This window comes from Anolis carolinensis, chromosome 6, assembly GCF_035594765.1.
Source record: "Anolis carolinensis isolate JA03-04 chromosome 6, rAnoCar3.1.pri, whole genome shotgun sequence".
Taxonomy (NCBI): Eukaryota; Metazoa; Chordata; class Lepidosauria; order Squamata; family Dactyloidae; genus Anolis; species Anolis carolinensis.
Window position 1 is genome coordinate 112,697,600 of NC_085846.1, and position 18,311 is coordinate 112,715,910.

The 18,311-nt window shown below is 41.1% G+C and overlaps 1 protein-coding gene across 1 annotated transcript; it reads right to left on the reverse strand.

Annotated features, from left to right (window-relative positions):
• Positions 1-956: 956 nt before the first annotated feature.
• Positions 957-17,796, reverse strand: LOC100561176 (solute carrier family 22 member 13). Its single transcript, XM_003221865.4, has 10 exons — positions 17,371-17,796; positions 13,715-13,818; positions 11,945-12,099; positions 10,421-10,589; positions 8,567-8,687; positions 7,944-8,038; positions 6,653-6,867; positions 5,820-5,928; positions 3,953-4,165; positions 957-2,624 (listed from the first exon to the last, which is right to left on the reverse strand). The coding sequence occupies exons 1-10, from the start codon at positions 17,734-17,736 to the stop codon at positions 2,531-2,533; spliced, it is 1,641 nt and encodes a 546-aa protein (XP_003221913.1). The 5' UTR covers positions 17,737-17,796; the 3' UTR covers positions 957-2,530.
• Between the last annotated feature and the right edge of the window lie 515 nt (positions 17,797-18,311).

An 18,311-nucleotide genomic window follows, 5' to 3' on the forward strand; every position in this document is an offset into this window, starting at 1 on the left:
TCCTGAAATGATCACTGACTGGAGAGGTGATCAAGACATCCATGGTCTGTCTAATCTGCCCAGGTTGGGTGATCAAGATCTAGAAAAAAATCTTCAAGGTGTTTCATTATTGAACCCTTCAAGTGGAGGGGAACATCATGTTCCTGATATGCTTTTATGTTCTATGGATGTTGAAGGAAGAAATCCACAATCCGTTCCTCATCTGGACACAAGAACCGGGCCAATGGAAGATGGATCTCTTTCTGGTTTATACTCCTCAGAAAATCCCTCACAAGTAAACATCTCACACCAGCTTTCAGAATTTGGAACCCCTTCGTTGGTCAAAAATGGTCAGCTCAATAACAAAGACTCTCCAGAAAGTGGAAGTTCTGAGATGTTTCAGCATGATAAACCACAGTCTAGTTCAGATAACACCATTGAGATAGGCCTCCAAGGTGGACAAGCCACTGAGAGTAGTTCCCCCATGGGACAAGATCAAATTTTCCCATTTGCAGCCCTTCATCATATCCCAGAACTCCTTAGAGATACAATCAAGGGAAAGGTTGAAGAAACAGCTGAAAGTGACCTCATATTAGAGGAAGAAAGCAATGAATTACCAGCAAGTCCTTCATAACTCACAACAGGATATCAAGGATCTGGTACAGCATGACTGGATTCCTGAGGTTTCTTATTCCTCTCTTGGAGTGTTATGCATTGACTTTGAAGCTGCAAAGTCTAAATGAGGTTATGAGATCACTCCCATTTTGACTGATATTGGCATCTTGATAATCTACAAAATACATTGTGCCATATTTTGTGAAATCATGCAATGATCACAGATTTCCAGAGCTCCAAGTGGCAAATTTCTAATCTCTACAATTCAAGATTATGTGATATAAATAAACTGGGGCGACTAAGGATTGGATACTCATGGTCGAAAGAAAATTCAAACACAGCCGCCCACAGGGAGATGGTGGCGGGGTATAAATAAAGTTTTATTATTATTATTATCAAGGAAATGTTTGGAAATGTGTTTCTCAAGTGTTGACAAGAATCGTAGAACAACCGCAATCTTCAGATTTTTGGACTTACTTTCTACAAAATTCGGCTATGGTTGTTTTGCGCAGAAAACTTTGCTTCCTGTGCAGAAAATAATATTTCTGGACAAAAGATACTGTAAGCCACACTAAATATATCGATTTCTGCTCAGAAATATAACATATCAGTTTTGTGTATAATATGTCACCAACTGTGAATAGTTTGCAAAAAAAAAAAAAAAAGAATCTGTTTCCAAAGACTTTTTTCCAATGGGAAGGAAATCCCTAAAATCCTTCATTGCTTCCTTTGAATAACATAAGCGCAGCTCTCTACTGGAGACATACATTATACAACTGCACCATTGTAATTATGGTAGACTTAAGTCCCCTTATAAAGATGGAAGGCTCCAAGATAATATTCTGGCTATTTTATTTATCTGTTCACTTACTTTAGTAGCAGCAACAATGATATTTTGTGCAAAAAAATCATGTTTTAAGACAATATAGTATTATTATTTTGTGCAAATAAAATGTTTTCAGAAGAAATCTGAAAATCTGTCCAAAAGAAATCTTCTAAGTTCATTAGTGAGAAAACAGAATCCTTTTTTTTTCTCTTGACATCAGCACTTGCAATACTTAGATCCTAGTGAAAGCAAAGTTTTGCTTTCAGTAGGAATACAGGAGGATTGCATCTGTTTCCTAAGCAAACTTATCTCTAATCCATACTTCCCAGTCTAATAAATGGCTTGAAATGGACTTCTCCTTTGGAGTGTGTCTCCAGACTTTGCAATGCAGTTTTTAGGTCCAAAAATACAACTAAAGAGGAACATATTTTTGAAAGGAGAACAATATAGAACAGTGCATATACTATAAAAGTGAGGTTTGTGTGTGTGTTTTTAATGGGATGGTAGGTGTGAGCAAAAATTAGATAGAATGACTCTATCGTTGGGTATAGGAGAAAGTGACAGAGACCAGGAATAGGCTGGGATACTCTTTGGTACCAATAATACAATCTACCATCGATGGTAGATAAACACCAGTGTAGAAAGGGTAGGCATATTGCCAAGAAATAATACTTTAAGTGTGAGCAACTTGTGGCCCTCCAGTTATTATTAGGTGGCAATTCCTATACTGTTCTTGCTAGCATAGCCAATGGGGAATGGAAATTGGAAGTGAAGTCCAGCAGCATCTGGAAGGACATCCCTGCTGTAGAGTTTATTGGTCAGCACTGAATTGCAGGGAAGTACATCAACTGTCCCAAAAAAGAGGACTGTTTCTTTAACTCTCTTCAGAGGGAATCTGTACAATGGAACAGCAACATTTCCTAATGAGTGTACTGTAGTGGGAAAGCAGGGCCCTTCTGGATCACCTGGATGTGATGAACTCCATACTTTCTGGAAGAATCAGAAAACATGAGGTTGGGAAGTCTAGAGTGTAAAAATCAAGAACATTTGCCTTTCTAGAAAACTCTATGTCCCATTCTTTTGAATCACACAGGGATTTGTTATTTGCCACTAGAAGTATGTGCTCCTGGATTCTGCGCATTGTCCATCTCCCTTCTGTTCTGTCTGTCCTTTTTCAGAGCTACCATTGGCGACCTTCTCGGGCCTAAGGAAAGAAATATATTTAACATGATTAAAAGCTTCCCTCATCACTCAGTGCCCACATCTCTTGCATTGACATAGCTTCAGTGTGGGTTTTCAAGTTGTCATTTACCTTTGGTGAACAGAAATAACTCCAAACTGACTAGGAAAAGCAACTTCTGCAAACTGAGAGACAGGTAGTTCTTTTTTCCTTTCCCTTTCTCCCTCTCCATAAATATATAACAAATACAAGTCACTGATAGCTGGTGGCTTCTTATCAGTGAGGAAGTGAATCCATACTAGGCTTTAGTATGAGCTATCCATGGTGCTGAAATGTGTCCCCAAATATATTCAACACCTTGGATAGTTCCACAATAGTGAACTTCAACCAAACCAGATTCACCACTTATTTTTATATACGTAGAAGCATCCACCACCCCATCCTAGTACTAACAAGCGCTGAGTCTGCTTAGCTTCCATGATCAAATTGGATCTAGTGTTATATGCTTAATGCAGCTCCAAAGTTAACATTTCATGAGGTTTCCTTGGAAATATTTGTTCAGAGGAGGTTTGCCAATGCCTTCCTCTGAGACTAAGAGACTGTGATTTATCCAAATTCAGCCAGTAGGCATTCCTCCCTGAGCAGGGATTTGAATCCTGAGCTTCTGGGATTCTAGTCTAACACTCAAACCATTACATGACACTAACTCTCATTTGTCTGCTTATTCTGGAGCAAAGCTCAGTAGTAAATGGGCTTACTTCTGCTCAAAAGTCAAAATAGTAAGTGCAGCATTTTACTGGAGACTAGTTATAAGCTATAGCATTTGGAAAATAGAGAGAAAGGCAAGAACAGTATGGTATCTGAAAAGAAGGTCTTTCTTTCCTTCTTGTGCTGAACTATTCAAAGGCCAGGATCACTAAATGTATAGTCGAAAGCTTTCATGGCTAGACTCACTGGGGTGTTGTCTGGTTTCTGGGTTGTGTCGCCATGTTCTAGCAGCATTTTCTCCTGATGTTTCACCTTCAAAGGATCCTATGAAGTTGCCAGCCACGGATGCAGGTGAAACGTCAGGAGAAAATGCTGCTAGAACATGGCAATACAACCCGGAAACCACACAACACCTCAAATCTACTAAAGACATTTCCTTCCATCAGTGCAACCAGGAACAACACACTCCTCCTTCCTCACTTCATTGTCTTGGACATCTCTAAAAGGCCCTTCTCCAAAGAACTAGAAATCCAACTGGAATTGATTTTCACATTAGTCTTCCACAAGGGAAATCAACTTCCAGTTTGCTGGTAGCCAAAGACCAGCATGACATTGGTTTTAAGGACAGAATGGCTCCAACATACCCCATGTCAAAGGTGGATTTGGCGGTGGTGTCATCTTGGAGATCTTTGTTCCGTGTCTCTGGCAGCAGGAAACAAAGGCCTCCTGCAAGGAGTGCTGTGGCTCCCAAGAGCGACATGGGAATGGCCGGGTGAATCTTGTCCAGGAGGCCGATCAGTGGTGAGATGATGCCGGCCACTCGAGCAGCCATGGAACACAACCCCAATCCTGTTTGCCTGGTTAAGGAAGAAAAACACAAGTTACACCCAAACATATCGCAAACATGAGTGAATAGCCTGCCAACAGACAGTTTGATACCAAGGTTAGTACGCTCTTCCTTCCTCTACACCAGCGGTTCCCAAACTACTTTTTCAGAATCTCAGGGTTCTGCAAAAGCATCATAGGGGGTTCTGCCAAAAAAAATCTTCAAAACTTTTTTTAAAGTTTGTGGCAGAGTGACTCGATCTCATTGACATTCAGTGTATCTCTGCTTTCAAAATGAAATTGGAATCTGTTCCAGTAGATGACTGATAAATGTATAGCCATCAGTGCAGGAAAGCTATCCAAGCAATGTTCCCCTTCCTGTCCACCTATCGATGTGAATCAGGCTTTTTAGCTATTTCTTATACCAAAAACAAATTTAGGAGTAAGTTGGATGCCATCCTAGATTTGTATATTCAGTGGTCAAATACAAAGTCTGGTTTCAAAACTGTTTTAAATACAATAAAACAATTTTATTCATCACTTTAGGTGCGGATCCAATCTTTTCCTGTACCAAAAATCAAGTTTTGTGCTTATATTTGAAATGTTTTTCTCTTTATTTCCAAATCTATTACATTCTACAAAACACTCAGGCAATAGAGTAGATGAAAGAAAGAAGAACTTTATGTGGGTTCACAATGTTTAGGACAGAGTCAGTGCTTTGCGGTGAAAATGTCTTCTGAAAGGTTTCATCCATAACCAAGAATGTTTGGGAACCGCTGCTCTTTATCAACACCCCCTGAACCTACAATAGAGATCCCATAACATCTCATGCCTAATGAGAACAATGGAGGGTTGGGAATATGTCTGACTATATTCATGCAGTCATATCTGTAGCATATTTCAACCTCTTTTCTCTTCTCTTATTCTTCTCCTTCTCTTCTTGCTGTTGCTGCTGCTGCTTGTAATACTATTGTTCAGTAAAACCCTCAGATCTATAGAGGATATACTAATGTACTTATCAACGAAACACAAAACCATGGATAATAGCAAATCCTATTGAAATAAATCACTGCCGCCAGAATTTACCATAGAGTAAAACTATAGCTTCCAGATTCCATAGCAATGAGCAATTAAAGTGGTTCCAAACAGCATTAATTTTACAGTGTAGATGTACCCCAAGTCACCTAGAGAAATTTTGTTGAATGAGAATGGATAAAACCAAGGGTAGCCGTGACTCTATATTTTGTAATTGGGTTAAATTGAATTAGTTGGTGTGTGATGAATCAACACTGGGAACGGTGGATATATGCTTAATGATATTGTAAGATGCAACATTTCAAGATAAAACAGCTAAAATATAGTTCTATTTCTAAGGCTAAGTACATCCCAAATGCAAAAATTTGTGGAACATAGTAGTCGTTTCAACGTATCTTGCACCTGATGAAGTGGGCCAAAGTCTACAAAAGCTTGTGTCAAATAAAACCAGTTGTCTCTATGATGCCCCTAGACCAGGCATGGGCAAACCTGGGCCCTCCAAGTGTTTTGGACTCCAACTCCCGCAATTGCTAACAGCCTACTGACTGTTAGGAATTGTGGGAGTTGCAGTCCAAAACACCTGGAGGACTGAAGTTTGCTCATGCCTGCGCTATATACTCTTCATTGTTTTGACAGCAAAAGGATCCTCACCTGACGACTGTAGGGAAGACCTCCGAAGAGAAGACGTAACTGGTTGAAAAGGAAGCGGCCAGAGCAGATTTGCCAATAACTGCCAACGTTGTCACAATTGCAGGGAAATCTGGGCAAAAACAGAAGATACCATGGATGGCCAGGAAGTAGAGAAAGACCAATAGCTTAGAAAAACCTATAGATTTCCAAGCTGTTTTCACCTACACACATAGAAAAAAACTTTGGGTCTATAGCTTGGAGATAGTTTGCACTCTGCTACCGTGTTTCCCCAAAAATAAGACAGTGTCTTATATTAATTTTTGCTCCCAAAGATGCTCTAGGTCTTATTTTCAGAGGATGTCTTATTTTTCCATGAAGAAGAATTCACATTTATTGTTGAACCAAAAAATGAACATTTATTATATACTGTACAGTAGTTGTCATCATAAACCAGCATAACCAGACAAACTGTGAATCCTATCAAGAATTTCTTGTTACTACAAATATTTCCATGTACAACACTTTATGGTACGTACATTTACCGATCCTGCGTGCTCTGGTGTTCTGTTTAGTGGGCATGCTTCCAAACAAAAACTTTGCTAGGTCTTACTTTTGGGGGAGGCCTTATATTTAGCAATTCAGCAAAACCTCTACTAGGTCTTATTTTCTGGGGATGTCTTATTTTAGGGAAAACAGGGTAGAAGAAAATTTCAGCTTCCTTTCCTAGCATCTCCAGCTAGGATTGAATCATTGGTTATCAGTGGCTATTATATCATAACGCTTGCCTTTATAAGGCAAGCAGGTCTTGTGTTTGTTTATTTCATGAATGTTTGGGCTTTGTTGTTTTGCTTTACCTGTTGGAACCACTGGAATCAACAAGCACATGATTCCGCCCAGGAGCAGCCATGCAGCCTGGCATTTCTTCCTGCCCAACCACTGAAGGAGGAAAATACAGGACAAGCGAGATGGTATTTCAACCGCTCCGAAGATGAGCTGGGTCATGTAGATGTCCACGCCAAAATCCCCAACGTGGAGACTCACTCCATAGTACACAAGGCTGTCCGCAAACCTGAGTACAAAGCAAAGAGGACTCTTGTTTCCCTTGAACGGAATATGTATCCTTTCATCTATATATATAAATGAATGATGGCATCACGGCGACCCACAAAACAACAAAACTAAAGGCCCCCCAACCTCGAAATTTGAGAACACAACCCATCATCCACGCCTCTAGGTTGATACAACAAAAAGAAAATAAAAATAAAGTCCTAATTAGAGGGAAAGGAATAATTGTGTTTATCCAATTGCTGCCAGTTACAGGGCTAATCTCTGCCCACTTGGTCTCCTAGCAACCAACTCAGCCAAGGGGACAGGCAGACTTAGGCCTCACTTAGGCCTCTTCCACAGATTATCAGATTTGCACTGGATTATATGGCAGTGTAGACTCAAGGCCCTTCCACACAGCTATATAACCCATTTAAAATCTTATATTATCTGCTTTGCACTGGATTATCTTGAGTTCACACTGCCATATAATCCACTTCAGTGTGCATACTAAACATAAGGACAACCATACAACAAACATTCAATACCTCCACTACCTCAACAATTTCTCAGCAACACCACCAGACAATGCCACAGCAACGCGTAGCCGGGCACAGCTAGTAGAATCATATAATAATAGAATTAGAAGAAAACACATGTGTCATCCAGTCCAACCCTCTTCTGCCATGCAGGAAAAGCACCATCAAAGCACCCCTGACAAATGGCCATTCAGCTTCTGTTTACAAGTCTACAAGGAAGGAGCTTCCACCAGACTCTGAGGCAGAGAGTTCCACTACTGAACAGTTTTATAGTGAGGAAATTCTTCCTAGTGTTCTTTGCAAATATTAACCCCAAGACATTCATAATTCACCAGAGCTTGGAAAAGTTACTTGTAGGACTGCAACTCCAGCCAGGATGGCCCAAAAAACAACTTGGATTGAGTTCAACTGATCTCAGAGGAAGCTCGAAGCCAAGGTAGGTTTATGCCTCACTTCCAAAGAAGAAGAGAACAGGACAGAGCATTCCTGGGAATCCATTTAAATGAAATTACAAACTTTCTTCCAAATGTTTTATTGGATTGTTTTAATGTAAAAGACTCACCAGACCCAGACCATGATTAAAGTCATACGCCGTAGGTGCGCCATCTTGAAAAGATCCAGGACATTCCCAGATTTTGCCTTCTGCTCTGGAGCCAGCTGCAAAGGGTGCAAAACAAATGAGATAAAACATCAACCCAAAATCAATATACAGTCAGATTTCCCCATTTGCTGGGGTTAGGGATTCGGGACCCACATTGAAGTGGGGCGGGATGGGAAAATTCCTGTCTATGTATTTCTTAGTCCTCCATTGCAATTCTATGGTCTGTCAAAAGCTGTGCTAGAAGACTTAGAGATTCCTCAAGAGAACATTTCTTTAGGAATTTCTACATCTATAGATTTGATAAATATCGCCCTATCTACATTGCCATATAGTGCATTGGACTGCATTATATGAGTCTACACTGACTATATATATTGCAGTGAGTGACTCGGGACACTCTGGACCTATAAGGCCTTGCAAAACTGCAACTCCCAAGATTTTATGGTATCAAACTGCATTAATTCTGCAGTGTAGCTGCACTCATACACATACAGAACCATCTTGTTTTGGGACTATTTTGTGGTTTACTTATCTCTCAGAACTTTATTTAAGAGAAGCAATAGAAATCCCATTCTTTTGAACACCTGATTGAGCATTTCTTCTGGAATGGTCCGTCGGTTGATGGAGGCGGCTTTTTGGAGCAGCTTTTTGGCTTCCTCGATCTTCCCTTTGGTCACAAGCCATCGGGCAGAATTAGGCAGGACCCTGCAAAGTACAAATGGTTGGTCAATAAATGATTGTAGAAAGGAGGGTGACAGGATGATATTCAGATCTGGTTCAGGCAAAAAGCTACTGGAAGAACTTTGGTGCCAATAGCATCCCAAGGGGAACTTCAACAACAATCCTGAACGGAATAGAGCAAAAGCATAAGGATGAAGAGATCAAGGACCCTCCACATTCGCAGGGGTTAGGGACAAAAATGAAAAAGCTCAAAAGGAAATAGCTGTTCTTAACCAGAGAGCAGGAATGAACTCATTTTATCATGAATCTTAATGCTCATCATGCCCCCGGGTCAGAAAAGCTGTATTTTGGGACCACAACTCCCTGAATCCCATAGCCAGCATTGTTCTCAGAGAGAGATTTTGTGAGCTGTAATTGCCCTGATTCAGTAGGGATAGCCCCAATTAACCTTCTGCTTTTAAAATATTCCAGTTTTTTCATTTCCCTTAACTTTTCCCTTTTGTCCTCAGCTTATTTCAGTCGCTGAAAGCTGAGTTCAAAATTCAAAGTGGTTTGTACTCCGTTAATTCATAAGCAGAGAGAGATGATTGGGGGGGGGGGGGGTAGAATCTTGCCTTCCCATATGGATCAGGCAAAAGCAAACTTCTGCAAACTTTAAAGAACACTTTAAAGTCAAGCATCTTATCCACATGCCTTGTATCTAAATCCAAACCGGACTAAACAGAACAAACTGCAGCCTTCCACATATTGCTGTATCCCAACTCCCATTGGCATTAGTCATGATGTATAATGATGAGGAATACATGTGTTGTAGTCCACCATCTGGAGGGTCACATAAAGTGACATAGTGGGATGGATTTAGTTCACAGGCCGTGAGATTGACACATGTGATGTAGGTCTTGGGCAGTGTTGCACCCCAGCCAGGATTCACCAGCTAGGAATCCCAAAAATTGTAATATTAAAAGTACATATAAAAAGAAAAAGTCGCCATAAGAAATAAGAAATGGAAATCCAACAGATAATGGGAAAAACAGACATCAAATAATAAACCAATCCATGCTGGCAACAGGGAAAAACACTCCAAAGGCAATAATCCAAACAGGTCAAATCTGTTCCATAAAACAAGGTATAGGGAAAACCAAAATCAAAACATGAGCATAATCCAGGAAAACAAGGATCAAACCATGAACATGAATCCAAAAGCAAGCATGTTAAAACATGAATACAAACTCCCAAGATCTTAAACTCAAATCATGAACTGGAAACTTGGTTCGAGATCCTCACTGCTTTGCAGCGTTGCCTGATCTGAATTCCCAGAGACACTTCTCTGATTTAAGGACCGCAAAACATGAAGGCATTCCTGTGACCTTAGCTCCCTTGTCTGTGAGACTTTTTACACTCTTCCTTCTCGTGGAGTCTTTGCGACTTTTTCAGTTTGCTTGATTCCTCCCTAAGATCAAGCCTGATATGCTTGTCGAGCACAGATGTTCTCTCAGATGAGCTTTCTCGCCCATCCACTCTATTATCTGGGGTTGTTATGCTACCACTAGGTGAAAGGTCTCCACCAGTCCTTGCATCTCCCTGTCTGCTGGACTCCAACACAGCTTCAATTTCAAGCCTATTCTCACAGACAGAATCTTACTCTCAATTCCCCTCAGTTCCCTCATTGAGAGGATCATCCACCATTCTCCCAGGCTCTGAAATATCAATCCCTTTGTCTTGATCTCACTGAACCACAACAGGCAGGCTTCACTCACCATATGTAGAAAAAGAGCGCAAAGGCAGGGACAGAGCCCACAATCTGATACAGCTTCCAGTCACGAACGTAGTACGCCAAGCCTGCCAGGGCCATCTGACCCACGGCGTTGCTGCAGTGGGTGATGACCAGCGCCCGAGGGCGGAAGGGAGCGCCGACCCACTCCGAACCTGGAAGGGAGCACAGCCTGTTTTCAGGGTGTCAGAAGCCTTTTCCTGGCCAATTAATTACACTATGTAACATGTTTTTTGTTCCTGGGTTATAAATGGCATTTCCCAATTGGTTCTATCACAAAAAAATGGTAAAGGTTTATTAAACTGCAAAAATTTTATTTCTGCAGGAAGGACATCCTGCGGCACAGTTTTTCAACAAATATTTGATTGAGTTTCAACCAATTCAGCATTGTGGCAGCCACCTAAATGAAGTTTCTGAAGTACAGTAGAGTCTCATTCATCCAACACTCGCTTATCCAACGCATTTTTGTAGTCAATGTTTTCAATATATCATGATATTTTGGTGCTAAATTCGTAAATACAGTAATTACTACATAGCATTACTGTTTATTGAACTACTTTTTCTGTAAAATTTGTTGTGTAACAAATTTGGTGTTTAATTTGTAAAATCATAACCTAATTTGATGTTTAATAGGCTTTTCCTTAATGTCTCCTTATTATCCAACATATTTGCTTATCCAACGTTCTGTCGGCCCGTTTATGTTGGATAAGTGAGACTCTACTGTATAACAACTTTCAAAGTAAGCCCTGCACAATTAAACAGGAATTTATACTTTCAAACCAGGAACAGAAGGTTTTTCAAGTTTTGTTACATAGTGTTATAGACTCGTAGAGTTGGAAGAAACCACAAGGGCCATCTAGCCTAATTCTGTCCTTCCGGGCAAGAAGACACCATCCAAGCCCTCCCAGCAGATGTTCATGCAGCATCTGTTTAGCAGCCTCCAGTGAAGGAGACTCCAGCACACCCAGAGGCCACATATTCCACTCTTGAAAAGCTCCTACTCTCAGGAAGTTCTTCCTAATGTTTAGGGTGATTTCTTTTAATGCAGTTTGCCAATACCCACTCCTGGTACCTTTTCATTGGTTACCTATTCCTTCTAGGATTCAGCACTTTAGCATTCAAAGCCCTACAAAAGCTCTCTCTTTATATATTTTAGCCCTCATTGCTTTTTATCGCTCAAGATTTACATACCACTTTGAACCTCTTTCGAAGGGAAAAAAGTGTCACATTGAATCATCAGGAAGCAAAGGTGTCACTCTCTCGACCATTTAAATTTCCAGATGGAGAAACCTCAGCCTATATTATATTGTTTTTGTTGCATTTCATTGGGATAATTTGTGTTACGATTGTATCGCACAGTTTTATATTCTATCACTCATTCTTTGTGAGTATTGGTAGAATTGGCAAGACTCATTATTTTGGGCTGTTGCACTGGTACTAAATGAATACATCAAATAATACAATCTGAACTTTTTCAGGATGGAAAAAAACATAAACCTGGGCATCTTACTTAACGCTGCCATGCTGATACTGATCCCAGCAAAAGCGGCTCCCACCACGAATCTCAAGACAATGTAGACGATGAAATTTGGGGCAAATCCGGCCCCGACACCAAAGGAACCCATGAGCAGGAGCTGGAGCAAAATGGACCATCGACTACCTATCCTAACCATAAAGGGGAAAAGAAACATGCATCAGTCTGTCAGCAAGGCAGAGACTTGAACTTGCATATGATCATCATTAAGGAATTGGTGGAAATACATATTAGACATTTTCATATGCAAGCAAAGTGATTTTCCACTTTGTGTCCTCCCTACCATGTGGTCCCATGTACAGAAGATCATTTGATTTATTAAAATATTCCCAACCAAACCCAAGTAATGAAGGTGGAGGCATTACTTTTCATTCAACCCTTGTATAGTGTCGCTGCACCCAGTGTCTCATATCGCCTGGCCCTGAATTATACAGCATCCTTAATTAATTAAGGAGTGACAACTTGGACGAATCCATGATGCAATAGTTTCATCCTATAGAATCCCAGCCAGCAGCAAATTCCTAGAAAAAAAGAGTCCAGCTTAGCATTCTCCTTGAGTAAAGCAAGGAGGGTTTGTTTTCGGGCACGCCCCATTTATAGCTGCCTATGCACATTCCTTTCTAGGATTCCTGGCACTGACTCTGGAAGAGCAGGAAACCTCTTTGGGAAAAGCCCTGTTTTGCATATCATATTTGGGTCAATCTGTCCAGAGCAAAGCAGGGCACTAAGGACACGGGTGTTACGAGGGTGGTGCAGATGGTGCAAATTGGTGCGTATTTTAGCAACAATGCTGTGGCATGCTCTGTTATGGGGAAAGCCCCATAGGGAGCTATCCACACAAATGCACCTGCAAAAAATAAAAATGGATCTTCTACTGGACTAGACCAGACCACAATATTGTAGATAAAATACTAGTAAATGTGGGGGGGAAAACTACAAAAACAACAGTGCATGCTTATAGCACATGTAGTCAAAACTATGTAATTCAAAGCATTATTATAATTGGGTCATAATGGCATGTCTAATTGTAGTGCATACTCACAAGAAGGCTCAAAAAGTGAATCCATCAAGCCATGTAGAAGCCTTTGCCCAATCAAAATACATACAGTAGAGTCTCACTTATCCAACATTCTGGATTATCCAATGCATTTTTGTAGTCAATGTTTTCAATACATCGTGATATTTTGGTGCTAAATTCATAAATACAGTAATTACTACATAGCATTACTGCGTATTGAACTACTTTTTCTGCTAAATTTGTTGTCTAACATGATGTTTTGGTGCTTAATTTGTAAAATCATAACCTATTTTGATGTTTAATAGGCTTTTTCTTAATCTCTCCTTATTATCCAACATATTCACTTATGCAACATTCTGCAGGCCCGTTTATGTTGGATAAGTGAGACTCTACTGTACATACATACTTTGACTTTTATAGAGAGAGAAGATAAAGAATTTCTATTGGAATGCTCCAGAAAACAGTCATTTTGGTCACACCTCCTCTGATGGTATCACCTGGTGCAATCCGAACCCCTAAAATAGGTCCGGCATTTGCAGTTTGCAAAAAAACCCAGGACAGACTCCCCATCCCATTGGCAAGAGAATTGCTGTTGCAAAGGCACTCCATTGCCCTTGTTATATTACAACATCTTTCCAAAGAAAGCATAAAAAATGGCTATTCCTATAAGAATTTTAAGGGCACACAAAAGTCAAGAAGGCAAATGCAAAGTTCAAGGTGTTCATTACCTGTCGCTCAGAGGGCCAAAGACAACGGCTCCGACCAAAAGGCCAGCCATGAAAATGGACTGAGAGATGTCATTGAGGTCTTTCTGGTCACAAACCAAATTAAACTAAAGGAGAAGGAGACAAAATCCTTTTCAGTCAAACCCCATAACCCAAGGCACCCCCAATTACTAGGAAACTCAGAGAGCCAAACATTTCTTCCATTCAGAAAGGTGGAAATGCAAACTATACCCCCATTTAGTTGAGTCACCCATGCATTAGGGGGAGAAATGAAAATGATTAGCATTATTTATTATCGTTGAGTGTTTAACTAGGGGTGCATATATATTGTAGCAGTAATGCAGTTTGGTATCACTTTGACTACCATGGATCAAGGTTAAGGACTCATAGGAGTTATAGTATTACAATATTTTCACTTTCTCTATCAAAGCGTGTTGGTATCGCACTACAACTCCCAGGATTCCATAGCCTTGAACCATGATGGTGGTGGTAGTGATGATGGTTATTATTGGGTTGTCAAAGGCATTCATGGCCGGAATCACTAGGTCGCTGTGAGTTTTCTGGGCTGTATGGCCATCTTTCAGAAGCATTGTCTCCTGATGTTTCACCCACATCTATGGCAGGCATCCTCAGAGGTTGTGGATAAAGAAAATAAAGAGTAAATAAATAACAGAGTAAATAAAGAACAACATTCAGAAAACAGGGAAGCTCCAGACAAGAAACAATCAGGGTCAGCTAACACCTCCTAACAAACGATACCCCCCAGGCAGGAAGCAGCCAGGCTTTGAAGCTATTCAAAGCTAATCAAGCTGGCCAATTGCAATATTCAAACTTGCCTCAAACAGATAAAAGTTCTTTTTTCTACCCTGGACTTCCCACAGATATATACGGTAAACCTCACTTGTCTAGTTTCCAGCAGACCTCACAACCTCTGAGGATGCCTGCCATAGATGTGGGCGAAACATCGGGAGAGAATGTTTCTGGAACATGGCCATACAGCCTGGAAAACTCACAGCATCACAATGATGATGATAATGATGATGGTGATGATGATGATGATGATGATGATGATGATGATATTTATATCCCACTTTCCTCTCTTAAATAAGACTCAAGGCGACTATCAGTTTGGAGACAAATAACAGTTCTTATTAGAATTAGGAACTGGGATGTTTCAGAACACACAACGTTTAACTCAGCTCATGACAGAGGGTTGACAAACACAGAGCAAGGTCTTCTCCTGTCTCCCACCACTGAGGTCAATATACTTTAGGTCTCAATTACTCATTCCCCAAAGCTTTAGCTAAGTTAATAGGCCTCTCAAACAGCCTGCTAAATACAACTCGTTATTATAAATCTCTTATCCGAGTAAGAGTTTAACCCTGCCCTATGAAACCTGCCATAAATAGAAAACCTTATCTAATGCTAAAAGAGAATGACTCCTTGAAGATTCGAAAGAAGAGAAAACGCACCCGGGACGGTTCTGCTGCTAGGACTGCACCACTGAGGAATGCATTTGGGAAAGTTAATGTCCAAACAACATTGGTCCTGTTCTGCATCAATTTCAATGCAGAATAGTCAGTTCATTGGCTCCTTTGTATAATAATAGTCCCTGGCTGGATATGAACATTGCAAAAATACTCACTATAATTTTCTATAAACATAGGTCCATTCACACAGACACAAGTCCCCAAGTGAACATTTTGATTATACAGTCAATCCTCACAGAATCATAGAATCATAGAGTCGGAAGAGACCTCGTGGGCCATCCAGTCCAAACCCATTCTGCCAAGAAGCAGGAAAATCACATTCAAAGCACCCCTGACAGATGGCCCTACTGCCTCTGTTTCAAAGCCTCCAAAGAATGTGCCTCCGCCACACTCTGGAGCAGAGAGTTCCACTGATGAACAGCTCTCACAGTGAGGAAGTTCTTCCTAATGTTCAGGTGGAATCTCCTTTCTTGTAATTTGAAGTCATGTTCCGCATCCTAGTCTCCAGGGCAGCAGAAAACAAGCTTGCTCCCTCCTCCCTATGACTTCCTTCCCCTCACATTTTGATCCATGGCCCCCATCATGTCTCTTCTCAGCCTTCTCTTCTGCAGGCTAAACATGCCCAGCTCTTTAAGCCGCTCCTCATAGGGCTTGTTCTCCAGCCCCTTGAACATTTCAGTCGCCCTCCTCTGGACACATCCCAGCTTAGAGTCAACATCTCCTTTCAACTGCGGCACCCAGAATTGGGCACAGTATGATTCCAGGTGTGGTCTGACCAAGCAGAATAGAGTGGGAGCAGGACTTCCCTGGATCTAGACACTAGACTCCTATTGATGCAGGCCAAAATCCCATTGGATTTTTTAGCTGCTGCATCACATTGTTGGCTCATGTTCACCTTCCTTTCCACAAGGACTCTTTTTCACACGTACTGCTGTCGAGCCAGGCCTCGTCCTGTATCTTTGCATTTCATTTTTTCTGCCTAAGTGGAGTATCTTACATTTGTCCCTATTGAACTTCATTTTGTTAGTTTTGGCCAATCATCTCTCTAATCTGTGAAGATCATTTTGAATTCTGCTCCTGTCTTCTGGAGTAGTAGCTAGCTATCCCTCCCAATTCCTGTAAATTCTCCTGTGTAGATGCACCCCATGTCCACAAACTTCCATAGCTGTTTCCCATTCTGTTTGTGTTGTAAGGACAAAACCAAGTCCGAAACCAATTTGGAGTAATCCAGTGCATGTTCTAGATCATTGCTTCTTTAACTGTGGGTCCCACTCCCAAACATTTGCTCAATGTTGGGGTCACAAAAAAATTGGCAATGGTAAAGGGTTGCCTGGAGCCTCCAGTGGCTCAGTGTGTTAAAGCGCTGAGCTGCTGAACTTGCAGACCAAAAAGTCCAAGGTTCAAATTCGGGGAGCGGAGTGAGCGCCTGCTGTAAGCTCCAGCTTCTGCCAACCTAGCAGCTCGAAAACATGCAAATGTGAGTAGATCAATAGGTACCGCTCTGGCTGGAAGGTAACAGCGTTCCATGCAGTCATGCTGGCCACATTACCTTGGAGGTGTCTACAGACAACGCCGGCTCTTTGGCTTAGAAATGGAGATGCTTCTTGTATGCTTCTTGTCGATTTTAATGATTGTTTTATTGATATTGATGTTTTACTGGTATAATTGTTTCATAGTTGTGTTACTGATATTTGATTGTTTTATCGGGCTAGGCCCCATGTAAGCCGCCCCGAGTCCCTTCGGAGAGATGGGGCGGGGTATAAAAATAAAGTTATTATTATTATTATTATTATTATTATTATTATTATTATTATTATTATATTATATTATAGATGAGCACCAACCCCCAGAGTCGGACACGACTGGACTTAACATCAGGGGAAACCTTTACCTTTACCTTTTAAAGGGTTGCCTAATAACACCTACAACAAAAATGAAAATCAGCCTGTTTAGTAAGCCTTATAAATTCTGATTTGTTATCAGTCATCGTTTGGCCTTTCTAACCTTTTTTATAGACCTATATACCTGGGATTGCAAAAAAAAAAATGTCTTGGGTGGAAAGGGTTTGTGGATGGAAAATGGTTTAAAAGCCCTGTTCTGTATAATGCACACACCTTTCAAGAGAGATAGAACTGCTTTTTTCTCCAAGAGAAGTATCAAAGGACTTACGTCGGTGAGCAAAGTTGGCTTTTGTGCCTCTGGATACACCCAGCCAGACTGGCATTTTTCCGTGGCATTGAGTCCCTGTGTGAGGATCGGCTCGAGGTCTCCCTCAACCGGCGTGTACATTTTGCATTCCTCCAGCGACCCGTCCGGCTTCCTCGGGATGGTCAAGTTCACCTGCTGCTCCTGGGTCAGGTTCAGGTCCTGGAGCCAGCTGGTCTTGCAGTAATGGGGCTGCTCTATGGTTATAAACTGCTGCCCAAAGATGTGGAAGGGGGTGAGGAAGTTCGGGATGCAGATCAGGAACACCAGCCATATCTGAAACCTCCCAAATTCTCCCGCCTCTTTCAAGATTTCTCCAAATTCCACCATTCCTGGGTCTTCAAAAGCCGGACTGAGGAGTCATCACACCCAGGACCCGAAATTAATGTTTAAACCTAATAAGGAGAAGGTGAATAATTAATCCTCAGTAGATAAATTTATAGATCCCATCCCACCCCAACAGCTGCCAAGAAACATGTCATGCGCTTATCGCTGTGCATGAAAGTTGTGCAAAACTGTTCAGTGTTGACTTTGGAATCTGTTTGCACCGATCAAAGCTAATACAAGCTCCAAGAGTCCAGTGTAAAGGGACAATGTAACGTTCATCTCAGAGAAAGCATTGCTTGGGAAGTTATTATGATTATTGTTATGATTATTATATTTATTTATTTATACCCTGCTTTATCTTCCCCGAAGGGGACTCAAAGCAGCTTAACATAAAAGAATGAGCACATAATTTAAAATATGCAAATATGCAAATGTATAATGCACGCACCTTTCAAGCAAGATAGAACTGCTTTTTTCCCCAAGAGAAGTGGCACAGCTGGCTAGTAACCAGCTGCTATAAATCACTACTGACCGAAAGGTCATGAGTTCGAAGCCCGGGTCGGGTTAAGCCTCCGACC